The following is a 20499-nucleotide window of genomic DNA, read 5'->3' on the forward strand; positions in this document are numbered from 1 at the left end:
GCATGGGAACATCGGCTCTTCCCGGGGCTGAGTCCATCCCCAGGGGACACGCGATGATGATGTCTGACGACATTCTTGACGGTCACAACTTGGTGCTAGTGGCTCTAGGGGCGAAGGCCAGGTTGCAGCTACTCCTCCTGCGTGCACTGGACAGCCCCGCTGTAGAGAATGATCTGGCCCCGAAGGCCGACAGTGCTGAGGCTGAGGAAGCCTGACTCGGGGGGACGGGCAGCTTCGCTGGAGGAAACCACAACTCCATTAAAGGCTTCAAACTCGTCAGCTGTTAAAGATCTGAATCTAAGTATATATGAGTTTGGGGCACCTGGGGAGCTCAGTTGGTGAAGCAGCTGCCTTCGGCTCAGGTCCTGGGATCGAGCCCCGCATCAGGCTTCCTGCTCAGTGGGGAGCCTGCTTCTCCCTCTCCCTCCGCCCCGGCTTGTATGCTCACTCGCTCTCTTGCTCGCTCTCTCTCAAAAATAAATAAAATCTTGAAAAAAAAAGTATCTATGGGTGAAATTATACGTCATCTAGAACGTGCCTTCAGATACTCCAGAGCAAACAAAGGGGAGGGCAGACTAATGAAACAAGACGGGCCAGACACTGACAACCACTGAAGGTGGATGTCAGCTACATGGGAGTCCACTGTGTTTACTTTTCTCTTAAACACTTGGTGTATGTCAAGAATTTTCCCTTTTAAAAACTTTAAAGGGAGAGAAAGAGGAACAGAATTCCATTCTGGTCCAGCGTCCTATCGAGAGGCCCTGAGCCGCGCCCCCGCCCCCTCCCGCAGGGCCTCCCCGACGGCCCATTCCGTGGCCAAGAGACCTGCCTTCAGGCCCTGACAGCGCCCACTGGGTGAGGCCTAGTCAGACACTCCACCCTAGTCCCCGGGGCGCCCGGAGGGCAGGGTGACGTAGGCCTCAGGCTCCCTGAGGGCACAGGTGGCCAGCCAGCAGCAGCCCCCGGGGCACCCACCTTGGCGATGATAACTTCCTTCCGCAGGATCTTCATGGCATAGTACCGGCCGCTGGCCTTCTCTCGCACCAGAATCACTTTGCCAAAGGTGCCCTTGCCCAGAAGTTTGAGATAGTCGAAGTCATTCATGGTCTGCCCAGGAGAGGGAGAGAGTGGGGCAGTCAGTGCTTGGCACATGGCCCACGGGAGGACATTTTAACAAAGAGAAAAGAAAAATCAAAGGACACTGTTGCCAAAAGGCTTGGGCATAAGCAGGAAGGGAGGCTCTGGGTAGCAACTCTTTGCTCTGAAGTGGCCTTCAGACTGGGGCTCTCCCAGGCAGGGGGCCCCCGGGAGGGTCCGCCATGGGGGCAGACAGGTCTTCCCGGTCACTGAGGATGCGGCTGCGCCTCCCTCCAGGGTCAAAGAGCAGCCCTGGGGAACCCACACCCGTGCATGAGCCATCCCACAGGGCAGTCCCAGAGGGTCCCGGCCGTGCCCCGGTGGGCTCTGTCGGAAACCAAGGGCGGCAGGGCCAGTGTCGGTGGGGAGAAGGGTGCTCCCAGACAGGCTGCCTGCCCCTCCAGCACTTACCACCTTGGCCCGAGCCTTGCTAACTGCCACTTCCATCTCCTCGGCCGCAGAAGGGTCGCTGGGGGAGCCACACTTATAGTCCATGGAGTCCTCACCTGGGCCCCGCTGCTTGAGGCTGTTGGCGACCATCTGAATAGCTTGCATCCACTCTTCCCTGCGAGGGACAGGTCACAAGAGCCATGAGTCCCAGGGAGCCTGGGCAGGAAGGACTGAGCCCCACCCCCTCCAATGGGAGCAAATGACCCAACACCTTTGAGCATTCTGGCAAGATCTGTATGAGCTGGGGGGGAGCCAACCGGACAGGACTGACATTTTGCAGATCCTTGGCTACAGTGGGTAAGAGAGGGCAAGAGCGGAACGAAGACAGAGACTGTATCTATGTGCCAGGAGAGGCCTGGCCTGAGGGCCACCTGAAGTGAGCAGCGATTCAGTGACCAAAGAGGGGAGACCACCTTTCTTCACAGCCCCTTGAAAATAAACCACCACCCTGAGCCACAGCACTCCTCGGGATTCCTCCAGAACAAATGACAAGCGCAATGATTTGTAAAAGCAAACCAAGAGTAAAAGGAAGAATTCATCAGCCAAAGAAAGCCGAAGATCTTATACAGCAAGATTCCCCGGAGGGAGCTGTCTGCCAGGAGGACTCAGGGACAGAGGTTCCTAGTGGGGCAGAGACGTGAAGCAGAAGGTGGCAGACAGGGAAGCAGGTCCCAGCCAAAAGGAGCTTGTTTAAGAATAAACTATTTCTGTCACTCACGATTCAGAACTTGCTCGGAAATAGCTTTCTTTTGATACTTGCAAACTGTTTTGTCTCTAGAAAGGGAAAAGCGATCTAGGAGGAAGAAGTAAAAGCAACCAGAGGCCACAAAAAAAGAAAGTAGGAGACTGAACGATACTCCATTTTCCATGCCCCTCCCAGGTTTGACTCACCACACAGTTTTAGGCGGCTCGACCTGCTATGGACTCAGCTTAGGTCTATGAAACAGCCCCGTGAACGGTGAGAAAAATAAAATGCACACTAAGAACAAGAAAATTCAAAGAGCCCAAGCGGGCAACTTTCCAAATCACAGCAGTTTAGATAAACCTCAGTGAGACTGGCCGGTCAGCCTCGCTTCATCCAGAATCAGCCCAGCCCCAAGCAGGAGGTGAAACTGCTGGCACTCCCGAGGCACAGAGGCCCCCGGCCAAGGTCACGCAGGGAGCAAGAGGCCTGAGGAGCCGGGGCTACCCTGGGGGAGCTGCACTCAGCCTCCAGCTCCTCACACCCGGAGGGGCACTACGGCCACTCCGTGCGGCGCGGCAGTCCCATGCACACCTCGCCCCGCATTCTGACACTGCTGGAATCCGGGGGCACCTCACAGTCGGTGGCCTATCTTGACTGAACTGGGTATCGAGTTTGCTCGGTATTAGAGAAAACAATGGTATGCCTCCAGGTGATGGCATCCTGGATCTCCCCAGGCGCCGGGAGGTACGGGGAATGCGTGTGAAGCTTCTATGTAAGGAACACTCGACAGCTCAGAGGATCTAGACGCAGACCTGGACGGCCTGAGACACCTTAAGGGAAAAAAGAATGTGCGGAACAGGGCAGCGTGTCATGCTGCTGGAGTTAGAACAAGAGCAATGCACGCGCAGGCGCATGTGCTCACCCCAGCGTGGACCCCTCTGGAAGGGCACGCTTGACACGGAGCCCTGGCTGCCTCGAGGGAGGGGAACTGGGAGCCAGGGGCAAGGGGGAATCTAATTCCACTGTCCCCCCATCACAAACACTCCCAGAGCACACTCGTCCCTCCTTCTGTGTTAATGGGGAAACTGAGGCACAGACTGGTGGGGGAAAACGCAAAACAAAAACCCCACCATTCAAGAGAAGCACAGTGGATGTCCCGAGCCTGGTGGCTGGAATCACAGAGGGCCCGTGACCTTCCAGAGCCAAGGGCAGGGCTGCTCTCGCTCCGTTCCACGGCTCGCTGAGCCGGGCGGTGACTGCCGCCAGAGGCCTCAGCTCACATCTGGAAGCTCCAGGTCTCAAAGTGGCCTGCTCACAGGAGATGCTGCTTCCTAAGACAGATGTACAAATGCTGCCAGTACCAACGTCAGGTGCTGGCACACCGGCTCTCCCCGGGCTGAGTCCGGGGGCCCCATAACCGATGTAAGTCAGGCCCACGAGGGCAGGGATTTCGTCTGTCTGTGGTACAACGCGACACCCGAGTGGACACTCAGTAGGTACCTGGGGAACGAGCAAGCAAGGAGGCCAAAGTTCAAGTGGCCCCAGACCTGGTGCACACACAGGCCCAGTACACACTCACACAGCTGACACCGAGGCCCGGCGTACACACAGGCAGGGCAGGACGGGCATCTTCCCTCTCTGAGCCAAAGCCTCAGGCTGCCATTCCTCCACTTGTCTTCACCCATGACCTCCTTGGGACACAGTGCTGCATAAATCCCCACCCCCACATTCCTGTAACGGGCCGGGTGAGCACATCCCATGACAGGCTTTACCACTGTCCTCCTAGAGATTTTTAAACGCTGACTTCAGGTGTAAGACCATGGACTGAAGACAGAACAAATCACTTGGGCTCCAGGGTGGCCCAGTTAGTTAGGCATCTGACTCTTCAGCCCAGGTCTTGATCTCAGGGTTGTGAGTTCAAGCCCCGCACTGGGCTCCATGTTGGACACGGAGTCCACTTAAAAAAGAACGAACGAACGAACGAGAAAAGAAAAGGAAAAAAACTCACCAATCTCCTAAGAGACATCAAAAAGAACAGAATACGTATGTATCTGACGTATCCGCACCCAGAGGGACTGTCACATGAAAAAGCAAGTTAAAGCTTAGGACGCAGAGCGTGCCGTCAGCTCTGTTTATAAGGGAGAGGAACACAGTCGTCCACAGAAGCCTGGATGAATAAATGACGGCTTGTCCACACCACGGGAGCACCGGCAGCAGCTCTGGGCCTCTCTGGGCCACAAAGCTGGCACTGAGGAGTCATGCGGGCTGGGGCTCAAACAACAGCTCTGCCCGAGGGCAAGCTCTCCCCTCCCCGGCAGACCAGGGACATGGAGGCACAGGTGAGCTGCTGTGTAGGGAGCACGGTACTCAGGAAGGGTTTGACTCGAGAAAGGTATTCAAGATACTGGAAAAGGACTGGACCTAAGCCCTCCACCTTGGCTCACGCTGCCCAGGTTCCCCAGGAGCCAAGGAACCCACAAACATGTAGGAGATTGTTCAGGGGTGACAGGGGCTCTCCCACTGCCAGACAAGCACCCCCTCTCCTGTTCCAACTGGACCAAGACTACAAGGTTGCAGCACAGAATTCCAGAGAAAAAGCAAGGGCCTCTGTCCAGGCTACTCCTTAAGGGTTTGCAACACGGTGTCTGGGGCAGAGGGGAGCTCCCACCCAGAGCTGGGGCTGCTGTGCCTTCCCGCCCTCAAAGGAGAGCCCCCAGGGGGGCCACCCTCCTTCCCCAAAGACAAGATGCGAAAACTAAGGGCTCCACAGACACCAGCCCCTTCCACACTCAACGACACTGGGGGGGGGGGGAGGGTATCTGATAGGAAACTGAGACACACAGAGGTAGAATCACTTGTGGGGGTCACACACACAGATGGTGCCAAAGCTGAGACTCACAGTGGGCCCTTGCGCTCCTTCTGGCACCAAGCTGCTGTTCCCTGATGAGAGTAACAGCTCCCTTCCCAGATGAGGCCCGGGGGCTGAAGCAGGGCCCTCCCGCTGGAAGGCTCGGGGAGAAGGCACACAGTGCCGTGGAGCCCAGGCATGGGGTGGCGGAAAGCCACTCACTGGGAGTTCTGGCCCCGGCCACCATTTCGAGAGGGCCTCCCCCACCAGACAGCAAGAGGAACACCACCGGCTTGCAGAGCGCGCTGCGGCCAGAAGTTGCGCGGGTGCTCTACGCGCCTCAACTTGGGAGTCTGCCCACAGCCCTCCCAAGCAGGCACTGCCACTCAGCTTGCTCTACAGACGAGGAGACCAGGGCCCAGGGATGCAAGCAGGCGCCCATGACAGAGCCAGCCAGCGAGAGCTGCGGGCCCCAAGCCCACCAGCCCCCACTGCATTCAAAGCACTTCCCCCGTTGACGGGATACTTTCAGGGACCATCTTATCCCTCCTGTGGGCTCTGGAGCCACTGGAGGCCCATCGGGAGGAGCCACGCTCCCCCGGGGCAGCACTAGGCCAAGTGTAGACCAGCCTGGGAGCAGGGAGCTGGGCCCAGAGCTCAAGTGCACTGCAGACCGGTCCTGGGGCCCTGAGGGACCTCGCTTCTCAGGCCTCGATCTGCCTTCCATGCACCAGAACACAACACAGGGGCTGAAAAGCACACTCTGGAGCCAATGGCCTGGCGTGAATCCGAGGTCTGCCCCTTCCTGGTGGTGATGCCAGGCCATCTGACTTTCCTGTGCCTCAGTTGGCTGACACGGAGAGCCGGGACGAGGGTCGTGCGAAATGAGCAGGAGACACAGAGTGCTTCGGGCAATGCCTGGCACGGAGCAAGTACCTCAAAAAGGGCTAAGGGAAGTCACCCAGCCAGCCGGCAAACACTTCCCGAGCACCCTTGGGGTGCCAGGCCTGTGTTCTGGCGCTGAGGGTGCAGCCGGGAAGCCTGGAGTGTCTGCAGAAGGCCCGCAGGCGCCTGCGTGGCTGGGGTGACAGACAGAGATGAACAGAGGAGACGAGGGGAGGAGGGAGGACGGGCCCAGAACATGCCGGGCTCTGTGTGGCACTGGGTTAGGGATGGACATGTTCATCCGAATGGCCCGGGAAGCTGTAAAGGGCCTATGCAAAGGGTGACAGGATCTGATTTCTGTGTTCCATCTGCAGCTGCGGTGGGGTCCAGGTCAGGGGCAGGGAGAGGAAGCATCAGGAGACTATGGCCGTCCTCCAGGCAAAGGGTGCCAGGTGGCCAAGGGAACGGAGGAGAGACAAGGCACCAGCAAGCACGAGTCCGTGCAGGCAGCCTGGGCCAGCCACTTCCCCGGGAGAAAACTAAGGGCTCCACAGACACCAGCCCCTTCCACGGTCAACAACACTAGACAGAGGGCGGACATTTCTGATTGGAAACTGAGGCACACAGAGGTGTGTGCTCACACCGCAGCCAAGGGCCCGAGCTCCACTGCGTGAGTGACACAGCGCGGGGCCGCTCCTGCAGCCCAAGGCAGTGTCTGGCATGTTTAAGGAATAGCAAAGAGACCAGCGCAGCTACAGTGAGGAAACTAGCCATAGAAAATGACTCTGCAGAGACCAGATCAGATCACGGAGCACTGGGCAGAACATGGTATGAACTGGGTGGCTCAGTCTGTTAAGCGGCCAACTCTTGATCTTAGCTCAGGTTGTGATCTCAGGGTCCTGAGTTTGAGCCTCGCACTGGGCTCCATACTGGGTGTGGAGCCTACTTAAAAAAAAAAAGTGGGGGGGCGCACCTGGGTGGCTCAGTCGGTTGAGCATCCGACTCTTGATTTCAGCTCAGGTCATGATCTCAGCTCACGGTCGTGGGATGGAGCCCTACACAGGGGTCCATGCTCAGCGTGGAGTCTGTCCCTGTCCTTCTGCACCTCCCCCCACGTGCATGCTCTCTCCCCTGCTCCCTCAAGTAAGTAAAATCTTAAAAAAAAAATAAAAAGAATACGCATAAACACTAGAGTTTACTCCCAGTGGAAGTAAAGCCACTCAGAGTTCTCAGCATAGAAATGACATGTAAGATTTACATTAAAAGGTCATAATAATCCGAGGCACTATTAAGTACACCTACTCAGACCAAACATCTCCAAACTTCTCTTGGAAAGGGCCAAAGAACAAACATTTTAGGCTCGGTAGGCCACAAGATCTCTGTTACAACTATTCAACTCTGCCATCATAGGACAAAGCAGCCATGGACAATATGTAAATGAACGGGCATGGCGTGTTTCAATAAAACTTTCTTTGCAAAAGCAGGAGGCCGGGTCCTTGTGTGCCAACCCTGCTCAGGCCCTAATTTCCGGTTTACAGGAAATACAGGCACAGAGGAACAAAGTAAACGGTGCCAAAGGCAGTAAGATAACACATCCCAAGTGTGAGACATTCTACAAGACAACTAGCCCGGCTTGTAGGGGGCGGGGGTGGGTGGGGGGTGGAGGGCGGGAATCAATGTCATGTGGGGGTGAGAGACAGGGCTGAACGAGGTTTAACAGGCCAAAGACACAACAAATACCCTGAAGGAATCCTGGCTTGAAAAACATTTTGAGGGCAACCAGGGAAATTCTAGTAGACACGGACATGGAGAGATCGGCAAGTCCTGCGAAGGGTCCCCTCAGCAGTGGTAACGGCATCACGACTCTGTAGGAGAAAGTCCTCATTCTTAGCAGACGCCTGCTGATGTGTGAAGGAGCACTGTCAGAAGTGTGATCAGAAGTGCACAATTCATTACAAAACAAAGCCAGATGAGGCCACCACAGCAGAAGCGGGGCTGCTGAGTCTAGGGCACCTGCACGTTCGTCTCTTCGACTCTTCTCTCCACTTTCCTGTACATCTCAAACAAGGGGGGGGGGGGACACCGGGGGAGGCTCCCGGGAAAGGCTCCCAGGAGCCCAGGGAACAGGCTGCCGCGGCCTCTAGACAACATCCCCGCGCCTGCCTCCCCCCAGGCTCGGGCCTACTAGGGCAGGCCAGGGAGGACAGCCACGAGTGAGCATCCTTTCTCTTGCTAGCTCACACCTGCCCCAGGGTTAAGGCCAGGAATCTGGGATCTGGCCTCAGAGCAGTCCCAGCACATTTCTTTCCAGCAGCAGCACGTGCCAAGGAAAGGAGCAAGGCAGGGGCTGTCCAGCCCCCACAGTCCCGGTAAAGGGATTCCTCCCCATGCTGAAGAGCACAGAATCTCACCCAAATGGAAGGCGGAGTGGGGCTCCTGCCTACTCAAATGCTTTGCCAGCTCCCCACTGCTCCTTTTCCAGGCTTGCAAACTGTGCACCAGGTATGGCTGAATCAAGGGTTTCCTGTTTACCATCCCCCTCAATCCCTCAGTGACCTTGTAACAAACCCCAAATGACTCCCAGCCTGCCAAGCCCTGGAGGGATCTCCATCTGGAGTCCACGACCCAGCTGAGCCCGCCGGCAGCAGGGCCTCCTCTGGCCCTCTCCCAAGGCCCCTGGCCCTTGATGCTTTGGTGACAAAGAACCCTCTGTGGTCCTGGAGATGACAACCCATCTGCCTTACCTCCAGGCCTTCGCATACGCTGGTCCCTTTTCCTGGCGTCACCGTCCCCTTCCTACCCAACACCTTCCAACACCCAGGCCCTACTGGTACCTACTGGTCTCCATTTGCTTTTACTGGCAGTCCACGGTTTCTGTCCCCAGCTTTCAGCGGACTCGCACCTCGGCTGGCCTGAGATGGTAGGGAGCCCTGCTGCCTGCGGCAGGGTAGGCACATCTCGAACTCTGGGAAGCCATGCAATGACAATGACACTACAGGCTATGGAAACACATCTTACGATATTGTTTTGTGTATCCTCTCGATACACGGTGTCCGAGAGGGAAGCCACCAGCCATATGCGGCTACTTAAGTTTAAACTGATGAAATAAAAATAAAAATTCTCAGTTACACGAGACCCATTTCACATTTCACAAGCTCAGCAGGCACCTCTGACTCCCAGCACCCCCTACCCCCCGCCCCTGGACACCACAGGTACTGAATATTTCTGTCATGGTCGAAGATTCTCGGGGACGGCACCGTTTTCCTGGGTTCGCCACAGGGTCAGCTGAATCCTCGCCCCCCAGACAAGCCAAAGGAGTGTTTCTCAAAGTGAGGTCCAAAGGGACAAAGTGGGAGAAAAGATATGAGCTACTCATTACACACGTCTAAGCTTCCTAACACATAAAGAGCTTTCAGAAATGAGACGAAGACTGATTACCCAACAGAAAAATAAGCCAAGGTTATGAACAGACAGTTCAGAAAGGGAAACTCATGTGGCCCTTGAAGGTAGGAGAGGATGCTCGAACTCACGCATATAGATAAAAGGGCCAGTAAAAACCACCTTAAGGTGCCACTTCCACTGATCAGACGGGAAAAAATCCAAACGTTAGAAAACACAAGCCTGCGAGGACACTCTTAGACATCACGCTTAGAAATCTCAAATGCCTACTCCCTGGGACCCAGAAACCCCACACCTAAGAACTCCTCTTCCAGGCTCACCTGCACATCTGTTAAATGACATAAGCACAGGGTACTTCACTGTGGCGCCACCTGTAACGAGCCAAAGCCTCGAAACAACCCCGATCACATTCATCAAGAACCGCTCAGGAAACCTGGGGATATGTGTGTGGCCACCTAAAACCAAACCCAGCCAGTGTGGTGGCGGCGGCGGCAGCAGCAGCGGCAGCTCTCTGGGGACTGACGCAGAAAGATGCCCCAAGACACACGAAGGGAAAAACAGCGTTCAGAAGTCTGTATATGATGCCACCTTTTGTGTAAAAAGAACCAACCAGGGGAGCAGGGTGCAAAAGTCTATCTGAATGAGCCCGCCCACCCGTGAAGCTCTCCAAGGACACAAAAGAAGAGCGGTTTGCGCGGGGACGGGCTGTATGGGGCAGAAGTGACAGACACCTCCCGACACGGACTTTTGAACGAGGTAAATCCGTATCATCTCTTCTGATGATGAAACCTTTTAACACTGAATCTCTGGACCGTCTGCTTCAAAATCAATGGTGATGCTCATTTAAAAGGCGGCTCCCTGGCCCTCCGTGGGTCGGCAGGCAGTGAGAGGCCCCGATGTGGGCCCAAAGCTCCGTACTTTTGGGCTCCACCCATCATTCCAATGCCCACTCCAGTCTGAGAACACAGAAGAAGGTCTGCAGACTAAGAGCCCCTGCTTTCGGGACATCTGGGTGCCTCAGTCAGTTGGGTATCTGCCTTCGGCTCAGGTCGTGATCCCAGGGTTCTGGGATCGAGCCCTGCACTGGGCTCTCTGCTCGGCGGGGAGCCTGCTTTCCCCTCTCTTTCTGCCCCTCCCCCTGCTTGTGCTCTCACTCTATCAGATAAACTAAAAAAAAAAAAAGAACCCCTGCTTTCCAGCTCTCAGAAGGGCTGAGACAGGAAGGAAACTCCTAGGCAGGAGCCTAAGGGACTCTGCCACTCTGTGGCTCTCCTCACACTAGGCCAGGTCACTCTCAAAGGGCGGCCACACATAAGCCCAAGCTCACCGCTCATCTGGAGAGTCTACGTGGAAGGTCCTCTCGATGACCGTGGTCCACTGCAGGCAGCGTATGACAAAGGTGTTGGGCCGTGGTCTCTCAGTCTTCATCAGCTGGCATTCTGAGGACAGAGAGAGGGGACAGAGCCAGGAGGGTGAGGGGATAGCCCTGCTGGCCTGCAGTCCACATTCCCCGAGCCACCTCCTGTGTGCCAGATGGTATAGAGATACGTCAGTGATGGAGTCGGCCCTGGCCCTGCCTCTCTGGGGCTCAAAGTCCAGTGTGCGCCAGGAAAGGGGACAGACCACCAGACGATGACAGCTCAGCGAGCAGAGCTGTGACGGGGGACGCCCAGGAGGCAGCCAGCCTGGCTCAGAGCTCAAGGGGTATCCCAGAGGAAGGAGCATCCCTGCACTGAGCCCTCAAAGAGAGCTGAAAGCCAGTTTGGGGCATGGTAGGTAAACGGGACAAGAGGCTATCCAGGGAAAAGTGCATGGGAAGGTGCTCGGGACAGGCTGACAGTTCAAGTGAGAAGCTGGCATGGGGCACAGCCACATCAGAGTCACAGAACACGAGGAAAGTGACCAGACAGAGAGGAGACTGGAGTTGGATTCGGAGAGCATGGGTGGGAGTAGCCTTGGGTGCTGCTGTGGGAGAAGCTGGCACAGGGAGCTGGGTGGGAGAGGCTGGTGGTCTGGGCTGAGGAGAAGCAGGGGAGAAGGGGGTGCCTCTGAGATATTCTCAGGAGGTGGGACAATGAGGACGTGGAGACAATCCAGGTGGCAGGGGGTGGGGGGCAGGACTGTGGTTCTATGAGGACCAGGCAAGGGATGTGGGCCTGACAAGCTTTTACTGGCCAGGGTCCAGCGGGAAGACACCACTTGGGGTACCACGGAGGGGACGGAGGATGTGAAGTTGGCCCTGCGATCAGCTGAGCAGGGAGGCCACACTATCCATCTCGAGGTCAGAGGGACAGAGAAGTGGGCTGTTACCAGAGCACAGGAAGGATGGCAAGCGCCTGACACCAACCAGCACCACGGGACCCGGCTGGCAGATTCAGAATCAGAGGCGGTGCTGCCTGGGGTGAGGGGCTGGGGGAATGCCTGGCTTCGCCCTTCTTCCTGCTCCCCACTGGCCACCAGTTCAGCCTTCCCACCCCAGGCCCAGCTGATACACAGTCGGGGCAGGTGGGAAGGGTGGGAAACGGAGCCGAGGGCAAGCAGGCCGTGGACAGGCCCACACCAAAGAAAGGCCAAGCCCCGTGGGCCCCCTGGGCCTGCCAGCGGTTGGTTCCCCGGGCACCTGACCTCTGGCCTGGCGTGCCCCGAGACGCACCTGCGACAGAGAAGTTGTTCAGAGGGGGCAGGGTCTGGTCAGGGGCATCAGGCCGCTCCTTGTAGCCGATGAAGGAGCCATCACTCTTCAACAGGAAGTACCGGGGCCTCCAGGTCTTGATGTATTCACCTGAGCCAGGGCAGGGGGCAGGGAGAGTGGTCAGGGCGGGAAGCCCTGTGTCACAGCAACCCACAAGGGACCCAGGTAGGAGGAGGGCTGATGACAGGGCAGGGAGGAGAGTGCCCCTCCAGGCAGCCCCTGCTGACGCAGGCTGGGCCAGGCCAGGCGCTGGGCTCGGCCCCAGTGACCCAGAGGTCAGGCCTGGCAGGAAGGCGCCTGCTGCACTGCCCTGGGGCACCGGCTGCCTCCGCGTGTGGCCAGCAGCAAGCCAGCCCGGCCATCCCTGCCAGCGCGTGGCCCACTCCCAGGGGAGGCCCAGGCTTCCAAGCACACATGCCCTGTGGCCCTGTAAGGCCAAATCCCACGGGCTGGCATGCACCAGGACAGCCGTGCAGGCGGATCAAATGTCACAACACCGTGCCAGGCAGGGTCTAACTGCTGCTGCGCCCTCTGAGTGCCCCTTGATTGCTTCCATTTGTTCGAACCATGAAAATCCAAGCACCCCGTGTACACACGCGTGCACGGTGAGGACCCAGTCCCCAGAAGGCTGTGGAGAACTAAATTAAGACGGTGAAACATACCTGCAGAAAAACTTGTGCGTAAATGTCCACAGCAATATTACTCATAAGTGTAAGAAGTGGAAACTGAAAGTCCGTCAGCTAATGAACAGAGAGACAATGTGGCGTATCCAGACGAGAGAACAGTACTCGGTCCTACGAAGAAGCTATCACTACACGCTACATACAACCCGGACAGACCATAATCTATGCTAAATGAAAAAAGCTTGGGACCACAAATGATGTTCCATTTGTATAAAATGTCCTGAGGAGGCAAATCTATAGGTGAAAAGCAGATCAGTGGCTGCCTAGGCCTGGGAGGGGGAAGTCTGGGGGGAGGTCAGAGGGGAAGGGCCAAGGGGGAGTGAAAATGCTTTAAACTGACTGGGTTGAGGCCTCCACAGCTCTGATGGCACCGAGGGCCACTGCAGTATTTTTCAGATTCCTGAACTGTATGGTGTGCAAATTCTAGCTCAAGCTGTTAGAAAACATAAGATGGCAACCATAAGACATCCAGCTTGCAGCCCAACACACCACAGGCACTCAGTAAACACTTGTTATCATCGGTCCGCTGTGCAAGCAAGCAAAACAAGATTGTGCCAGGTCCCCGCCCACATGGCACACGGGAGGCAGGGTGGGCTTGAGCAGGGTGTGCTGTGTGGCCTCCAGTAAGTCGCTTCACTTCTCTGAGTCTTCGTCGAGGAATCCATTAACGATGACAATGATTAGGTAACACTCTAGTGGTATTCTGTGTCAGGTGCTGCCCTGAGTATCTTTTAGGACTTAACTTAGTCAATTTGTTTTTTTTAAGATTTTATTTATTTATTTGACAGGCAGAGATCACAAGTAGGCAGAGAGGCAGGCAGAGAGAGAGGAAGGGAAGCAGGCTCCCTGCCGCGCAGAGAGCCCGATGCGGGGCTCGATCCCAGGACCCTGGGATCATGACCCGAGCCGAAGGCAGAGGCTTTAACCCACTGAGCCACCCAGGCGCCCCTACTCAATTCTTTTCAATGTCAATACTAAACGACTCAATGTATACAAAGTTCAAAAACCAGCAAAATCCCAAATCCAACAGCACAAAGGAAGGATTATGCGACATGACCAAGTGGGTTTTATCTCAGGAATGCAAAGGTGGTTCAATTATGAAAATCAACTAATGTAATACACATTAATAGAACAGGGGGAAAAAACCTACATGATCATTCTGACTGTGACAAAAAATATTTGACAAAACCCGACATCCTTTCATGATAAAAATACTTAGCAAACTAGGAATAGAAGACAATTTCTTCCACATAATAAAGGGTATCTATGAAAAATCCACAGCTAACATCATTCAATGATGAAAGACTATAAACTTTCTCTTTAACATCGGGGGGAAAAAACAAGATGTCTACTGCTTTCACCACTGCTGTTAAACACTACACTGGAAGTTCTAGCCAGAGACAAAAAGAAAGAAAGAAAAGGCATTGAACTTGAAAAGGAGTAAGTTAAACTATGTTTATTTGCAGAAATCACAAGGAATCCACAAAGTAATGACAAGAGCTAATAAATGGCGTCAAGATCAACACATAAAAACCAGCTGTTGTTTCTATACGTTAGCAATGAACAATCCAAAAAGGGAATTAAAAAAAAACTCCATTTACAATAGCACAAGGAGGCAAAAGATATACACACTAAAAACTACAAAACACCGCTAAAAGAAATAAAAGCCCTAAACAAATGCAAAGATACCCTAAGTTCATGGATCAGAAGGCTTCATATGTTAAGACGGCAACCCTCCCCAAAGCGATCTACAGATTCAACATGGCAAGGCACCTGTCAAAATTCCAACAATTCTTTTTGCAGAAATAAAAACGTCAATCTTCACACTTCCCAATTTCAAAAACTTACTACAAAGCCACGGTAATCAAATTAGTGTGGTCTAAGGACAGACAGACCAATGGAACAGAACTGGGAGTCAAAAAATAAACCCACACATATGATCAATTTTCAACAAGAGTGCTAAGACCATTCTGTGGGGAAACAACAGTCTCTTCAACAAATGATGGGACAAGAGGACATCCACCTGCAAAAGAACACAGCTGGCCTCCAGCCTCACACCATATACCATATACAAAAATAAGCTCAACATGGATCTACTTAAATATAAGAGCTAAAATGGTAAACTCTTAGAAGAATACATGGGGTAAGTTTTTATGACCCTGGATTTGGCAATGGATTCTTAGATATGACACCAACATTACAAGCACCAAAAGAAGAAAATAAAGTTGATCATTAAAAATAAAACTGACATGCAAAGGACATTATCAAGAAAATACATAGACAAGCAGAATGGGCAAAAATATCTGCAAATCATAGCTCTGATAAGGGTCTAGTATCCAGAATATATAGAGTTCCTACAACTCAACAACAAAAAGATAAATAGCCCAATTAAAAAATGGGAAAGGGCTTGAATAGGCATTTCTCTAAAGATATAAAAATGGCCATCAAGCACATGAAAAGATGCTCAACATCATTAGTCATTAGCGAAATGCAAGCCAAAACCATGATGAGCTACCACCTCATAACAACTAGGAGGGCTGTAATTTTAAAAAGAAAACAGGCACCTGGGTGGCTCAATCAGTTAAGTGTCTTTTTTTTTTTTTTTTAAAGATTTTATTTATTTATTTGACAGAGAGAGACCACACAAGCAGGGGCAGCAGCAGACAGAGAAAGAAGCAGGCTCCCTGGCTGAGCAGGGAGCCCAGTTCGGGGCTTGATCCCAGGACCCTAGGATCATGACCTGAGCCACCTAGGCGCTGCATATCTGACTCTCCATCTCAGCTCAAGTCATGATCTCAGGTTGTGTGATGGAGCCCTGCGGAACCTATTTTAAGATTTTTTTTCTCTTCCTCTCTGTCTCTCTCCCTTCTAAAAAATTTAAAAATAACAAAAATAATAAGAGAAAGAACAGAACAGAAACAGAACAAGTGCTGGTGAGGATGTGTGAGAAAGTGAAAGCCTTGTGCCCTGCTGGTGGGAACGTGAAGTGCTACAGCCCTACAGAAAAGTCTGGTGCTTCCTCGAAAATTTTAAGTACAGAATACACTGCAGATTGTAAATACAGAATATGCAACCCTGATGCATATATGCATAAACACATATAATTAATCACACAGACTACATTAGATTGTAATTATAGAATATATGACCCAATTCATATAACCTGTACAAATACAGATTATAAATACAGAACATACGATCCAGTGATTACACTCCTAAGTCTGTACCCAAAAGAACTGAAAACAAGTAACTCAAATGCTTGTACACAAATGTTCATAGCAGCCAAAAGGTAGAAATAACCCCAATGTTCATCAGCTGATGTACGGAGAACCACCACATGGTATTTTCATACAGTGGAATGTTGTTTGGCCATAAGAAGGAAAGAAGTGCTGATCCAAGGTATGATATGGATGAACCTCGAAGACATTAAGGTAAATGAAAGGGAGTCAGACACAGAGGTCACCAACTGCATGATTAATTTTTAGGAAATGCCCATAATAACTAAATCCTTAGACACAGAAAACTAATCACAATAAATCAGAGGCTGCCAAGAGCTGGGAGGAGCAGGGAATCAGGGTGACTGCTTAATAAGTACGGGGTTTTCTTTCAGGGAGATGAAAATGTTTTGGAACGAGACAGAGGTGATGGTTACGCCATACTGTGAATGTACTAAAGGCTACTGAATTGTATACTTTATTATTTTTTTAATATTATTTATTTATTTGACAGAGAGATCACAAGTAGGCAGAGAGGCAGGCAGAGAGAGGGGGTGGGGGGAAGCAGGCTCCCTGCCAAGCAGAGAGCCTGATATGGAGCTCGATCCCAGGACCCTGAGATCATGACGAGCTGAAGGCAGAGCATTTAACCCACTGAACCACCCAGGTGCCCCTGAATTGTATACTTTAAAATGGTAAATTTTGTGTTATGCAAATTCTACCTCCATTTAATTTTTTTAAAAGATTTTATTTATTTATTTGCAACAGAGTGAGCATGAGCTTGGGGGGGGGTGGCAGAGGGGAGAGGGAGAAGCAGACTCCTCACTGAGGGGAGGGGAGATTGATGCGGGGCTCAATCCCAGGACACTGGGATCATGACCCGAGCCGAAGGCAGAGGCTTAACCCACTGAGCCACCCAGGTGCCCCTGTCTTGTTCTACATCTTGATCTGGACATTGGTTTTAGAGTGAGCTTATGATGCAGGCACTCACCTGTGATGTTTTATATATTCGTAGTAAGGAGAGAGAAAGAGAGAAAGGGAGAAAGAAAGAGAGAAACAAACAAACAGAGGAGGAAAAGAAAAACATCCTCACAATAATCCCATTTTACAGATAAGAAAACTGAGGCCCAGAGGCTCCATTACTTGCCTGAGGCTCACAGGGATTCACTGGGAGAGCTGGGATTGGAATTCAGGTTTGCTCCACCCAGTCTCCCCTCTTGACCACTCCACTGCCTGCCTCAAAACTGGCAGGCAGGAGCTGGCCTGGTGGGGGCCGGCAGAGAGTGTGCTGAGGCCGTGTCAGAAAGAGGACCAGCACAGGGCATGAGGGACTCCATGAGTCATGCTCTCACTTTGCCGGTTCCTTGAGCAGACCCGGCTCAGGGACAGGTAGCTTGCGGACCAGGCCTTGAGAGTACCGGTTCAGGAGGCAGAGGGTAAGTCTTTGCTGAATCTTGGGGTATATCCGTCTTCCTGCTGAGCCTCCGCTTCCTTGCCTATAAGACGGCACCGCCTCCCAGGGCAGCTATGGAAACACAGTAAAACTGGGCTTGCCTAGAGCAGAGCCCCGTGCCTGGCACCGAACAGGGACACGGCAAACTGGGGCTCCATTATTTTTTAGCCACCAGAAGTGGGGTGAGATGGCACGGCTGCCCACCTGCCCTTGCCCACCTCTGCTCAGAATGGTGGACTCTGGCGGGGAGGGGGGTGTGGTACCTGCCTGGCTGTCTTTAGAACATTCGACTCTGGATCTTGGGGTCAGGAGTTCAAGCCCCAAGTTGGGCCTAGAGCTTACTTAAAAAAAAAAAAAAAAAAAAAGGAATGGCAGACCGTGGGAGGCCCCAGAGCACCCTGCATCTGCGTGGGCAAACCCAAGGTGGGTGCATCCCAGCCAGGCCATCCGAGTAGCTCATCTGGGCCCTGGCAGCGTGAGTGGAGGTGCTGAAGGCATAAGAGGGGCTGAGATCCACATTTAATACCGTCGGCAGCCCTAAACCAGACACAAGTTCCCAGCCTGGCAATAGCTCTCTGGCCATTCCAGAGCTCCTCGCAAGCCCAGCCCCGTGAGCCGCCAGCCTGGGGACACTCAGGAGCTGAGACCCTGGCAACACCCTAAAACCCTCATACCACCGGCACAGGATCCCAATCATTCCGTCAGCAGTTACTGAGCACCTGTTGCATGCCAAGAACTCTCCTAGGCCCTGGGGTTACCACAGTAAATAGCCAGATAACAATCCCTGCCCTCGGAGAACTGAGTAGATCAGAGGCCTGGGCTGTTAACCCATTTTACAGATGTGAAACCAAGGCTCAGAGAGGTAACAGAGCTTGGTCAGAGTCACCAAGAGGAAGTGGCAGAGCCAGGATTAGAACTCTGACATCTGCCAAGGTTCAGAAAGTTCCATCGACAGCCCCAAACTCATGGCCACCCTGGGCAAGTATGATCAAGGTGCCTCAAATACCACCCATGCCTGGAAAGGTCAGTGGGAAACAGGTCTCCCCTGCCCAGTCTGATGGTGGAGGCCTGGCCCTGGGGATCACTTCCATCCCTCCTCACCGCTGTCTGTCTGTAGACTGGGACAGGGCAGGAGGAGAGGGCACTTCTGGTTCTCACGGGACTGGCCCCATTGGCCTCCTTACCTCTTCAAACACGTCCGGCCCACTCCCCCTCTGGCCTCACGGCTGCCCTCTCCTACCCCAGGTAGCCGTGGGGCTCACTCCCTGCACTTCCACAGGTCATTATCAAATACCCCTTCTCAGCGAGGCTATCCCTGACCACCATGTTTACGACAGCTCCCCCTGCTTCCTCCCACATCGCTTTTCCTGTTGCTCCACTGTTCTCCACGCCCCTTACCACCACTGCAAGCACTGGTCCCCTCGGGTGCCACCCACCCTCCCTACTGAATGTAAGCCGTCAACGTGAGAAGGGCAACTTTTGCCTGTCTGGTCCACTACCGAGTCGCCAGTGCCTGGAGCACAGCAGCCGCTCAGTACAAGTCTGCTGACTAAATGGGGGTGCACAGAAAGCAGCGACCACCGGGTTTGGCCCCCTCCCTCCCTAGGAGAAGGTCCACGAAAGCCGGACAGTCTGCCTCCTTCACTCCACAGCGCCTGGACGGCTGCCCCCTCAAGCCAGGAGCTCCACACTTCTGCGGACAGGAGGCCTGGGCTCTAACACTGTAGGCCATTGGGCTCCTCACTGTCGATGACTTCATTTCTCCGGGCTTCAGCTGCCCAGCCGTACAAGCAGACGAAGCCAGGCCCAGCTCCCGGTGTCCTGGGCTCAGATCGCCTGCAGGGTTAATTAAAGCCAAGGTCCTTCCCATGGCCTCCAGGGCCCAACATGGTTGGATGCCACATGCGGCTAGGCCTTGCTCTCCCCACTCCAGCCAGCCCGGCCCACTCACCCAGGTACACTCTTGCCTTCGTCCCTACTGTCCTGTTCCCTAGGACAGCCTCGCCCAGCTACGTGTGTGGCTCACTCCTTCGCCTCCCTCCACCCTCCCCCCTCCCACCCCGGGCCTCCACCACTGCCCCCTCCTCAGAAAGGCTCGCCCTCAGAGTCCCTTTCGCTCATAAGAGCACTCCTTACCACCTGACATCGTATGCCTGCTTCTCTGTTTGGTGTCCTCAGCCCCCACTAGAATGTAAACTCCATGAGGGCACATGTTCCAGGAGCATGGGAGCCCAGGACGGCCTGGCAGACCACACATACTCAGTACGTGCACAAGGAATGAATGTTGAGTACTGCCTCACTGTGTTACTTAGGTCAAGAGACCTCCCCTCCCTGAGCCTCAGTTTCTTCATCTATAAAATGGGGCTATGACTCAGACCACGGATGCAGAGGCAGATTTGAGACTTGGCCCCAGGGGCTTATACAGGGTGCCCAGCAAGGCCTGGGGACTGAGCCCCAGGCAGCTCTGCAGCTCCCCAGGCTGCTGCTGAAGGATTCCATGAAACGGGCTTGTGAGGAGCAATTGGCCTGGGCAGGCAGGTCGGTCTCAGCAGCCTGGCTCCTTGGGCCATAAGGACCCTGTCCCTCTGCCTCCCTGGGCACCAGCTGCCAGGAGGAAAACCCAGGCAAGAGGGGAGAGATGCAATCCAGTGGACAAAAGCAGCCCCTTACCACGCTTGTGGAGCCAGCCTTCTTTGATGACAGACACCTCGTTCATGGTGGCAGCGTGACACGCTGTCACCTAGCTTGGGACAGCTCAGGGCAGCAGGACATGCAGGAGGCGCGGTGGACAGAACACAGTCTGCAAGACAAGAGAGGAGCTTGTGAACGCCAGGGGGACTCAGCCGCGGCCCCTGCCCTCAGGCCGGCTAGGCTCTGGCCTCTCTGGCTGCTCGGCCGGGCCGCACAGAGTGGAGTCAAGGAGGGTAGGGAGCCCTGCCCACTTGGCCCAGACCGAGGGGAAAGATGTGGCCTCGTCCTCAGGGACTCCAACTGGGGATTGGGGGCAGGGGGAGCATGACCCTGCCCTCAGAGCCTTACTCTGGAGGGAACA

General features: G+C 54.0%; 1 protein-coding gene across 1 annotated transcript in view; it reads right to left on the reverse strand.

Annotated features, from left to right (window-relative positions):
* AKT2 (AKT serine/threonine kinase 2) overlaps positions 1-20499 on the reverse strand; it is a 49830-nt gene that overhangs the window by 10798 nt on the left and 18533 nt on the right. The window contains exons 2-6 of the mRNA XM_080828953.1: positions 20118-20247; positions 12058-12186; positions 10732-10843; positions 1549-1702; positions 976-1107 (exon numbers count right to left, since the gene is read on the reverse strand). Coding sequence (XP_080685079.1) covers positions 976-1107; positions 1549-1702; positions 10732-10843; positions 12058-12186; positions 20118-20163 — 573 coding nt within the window. The 5' untranslated portion in view covers positions 20164-20247. The remainder of the gene's footprint in view (positions 1-975; positions 1108-1548; positions 1703-10731; positions 10844-12057; positions 12187-20117; positions 20248-20499) is intronic.

This window comes from Martes martes (genome assembly GCF_963455335.1).
Source record: "Martes martes genome assembly, chromosome: 17".
NCBI lineage: Eukaryota > Metazoa > Chordata > Mammalia > Carnivora > Mustelidae > Martes > Martes martes.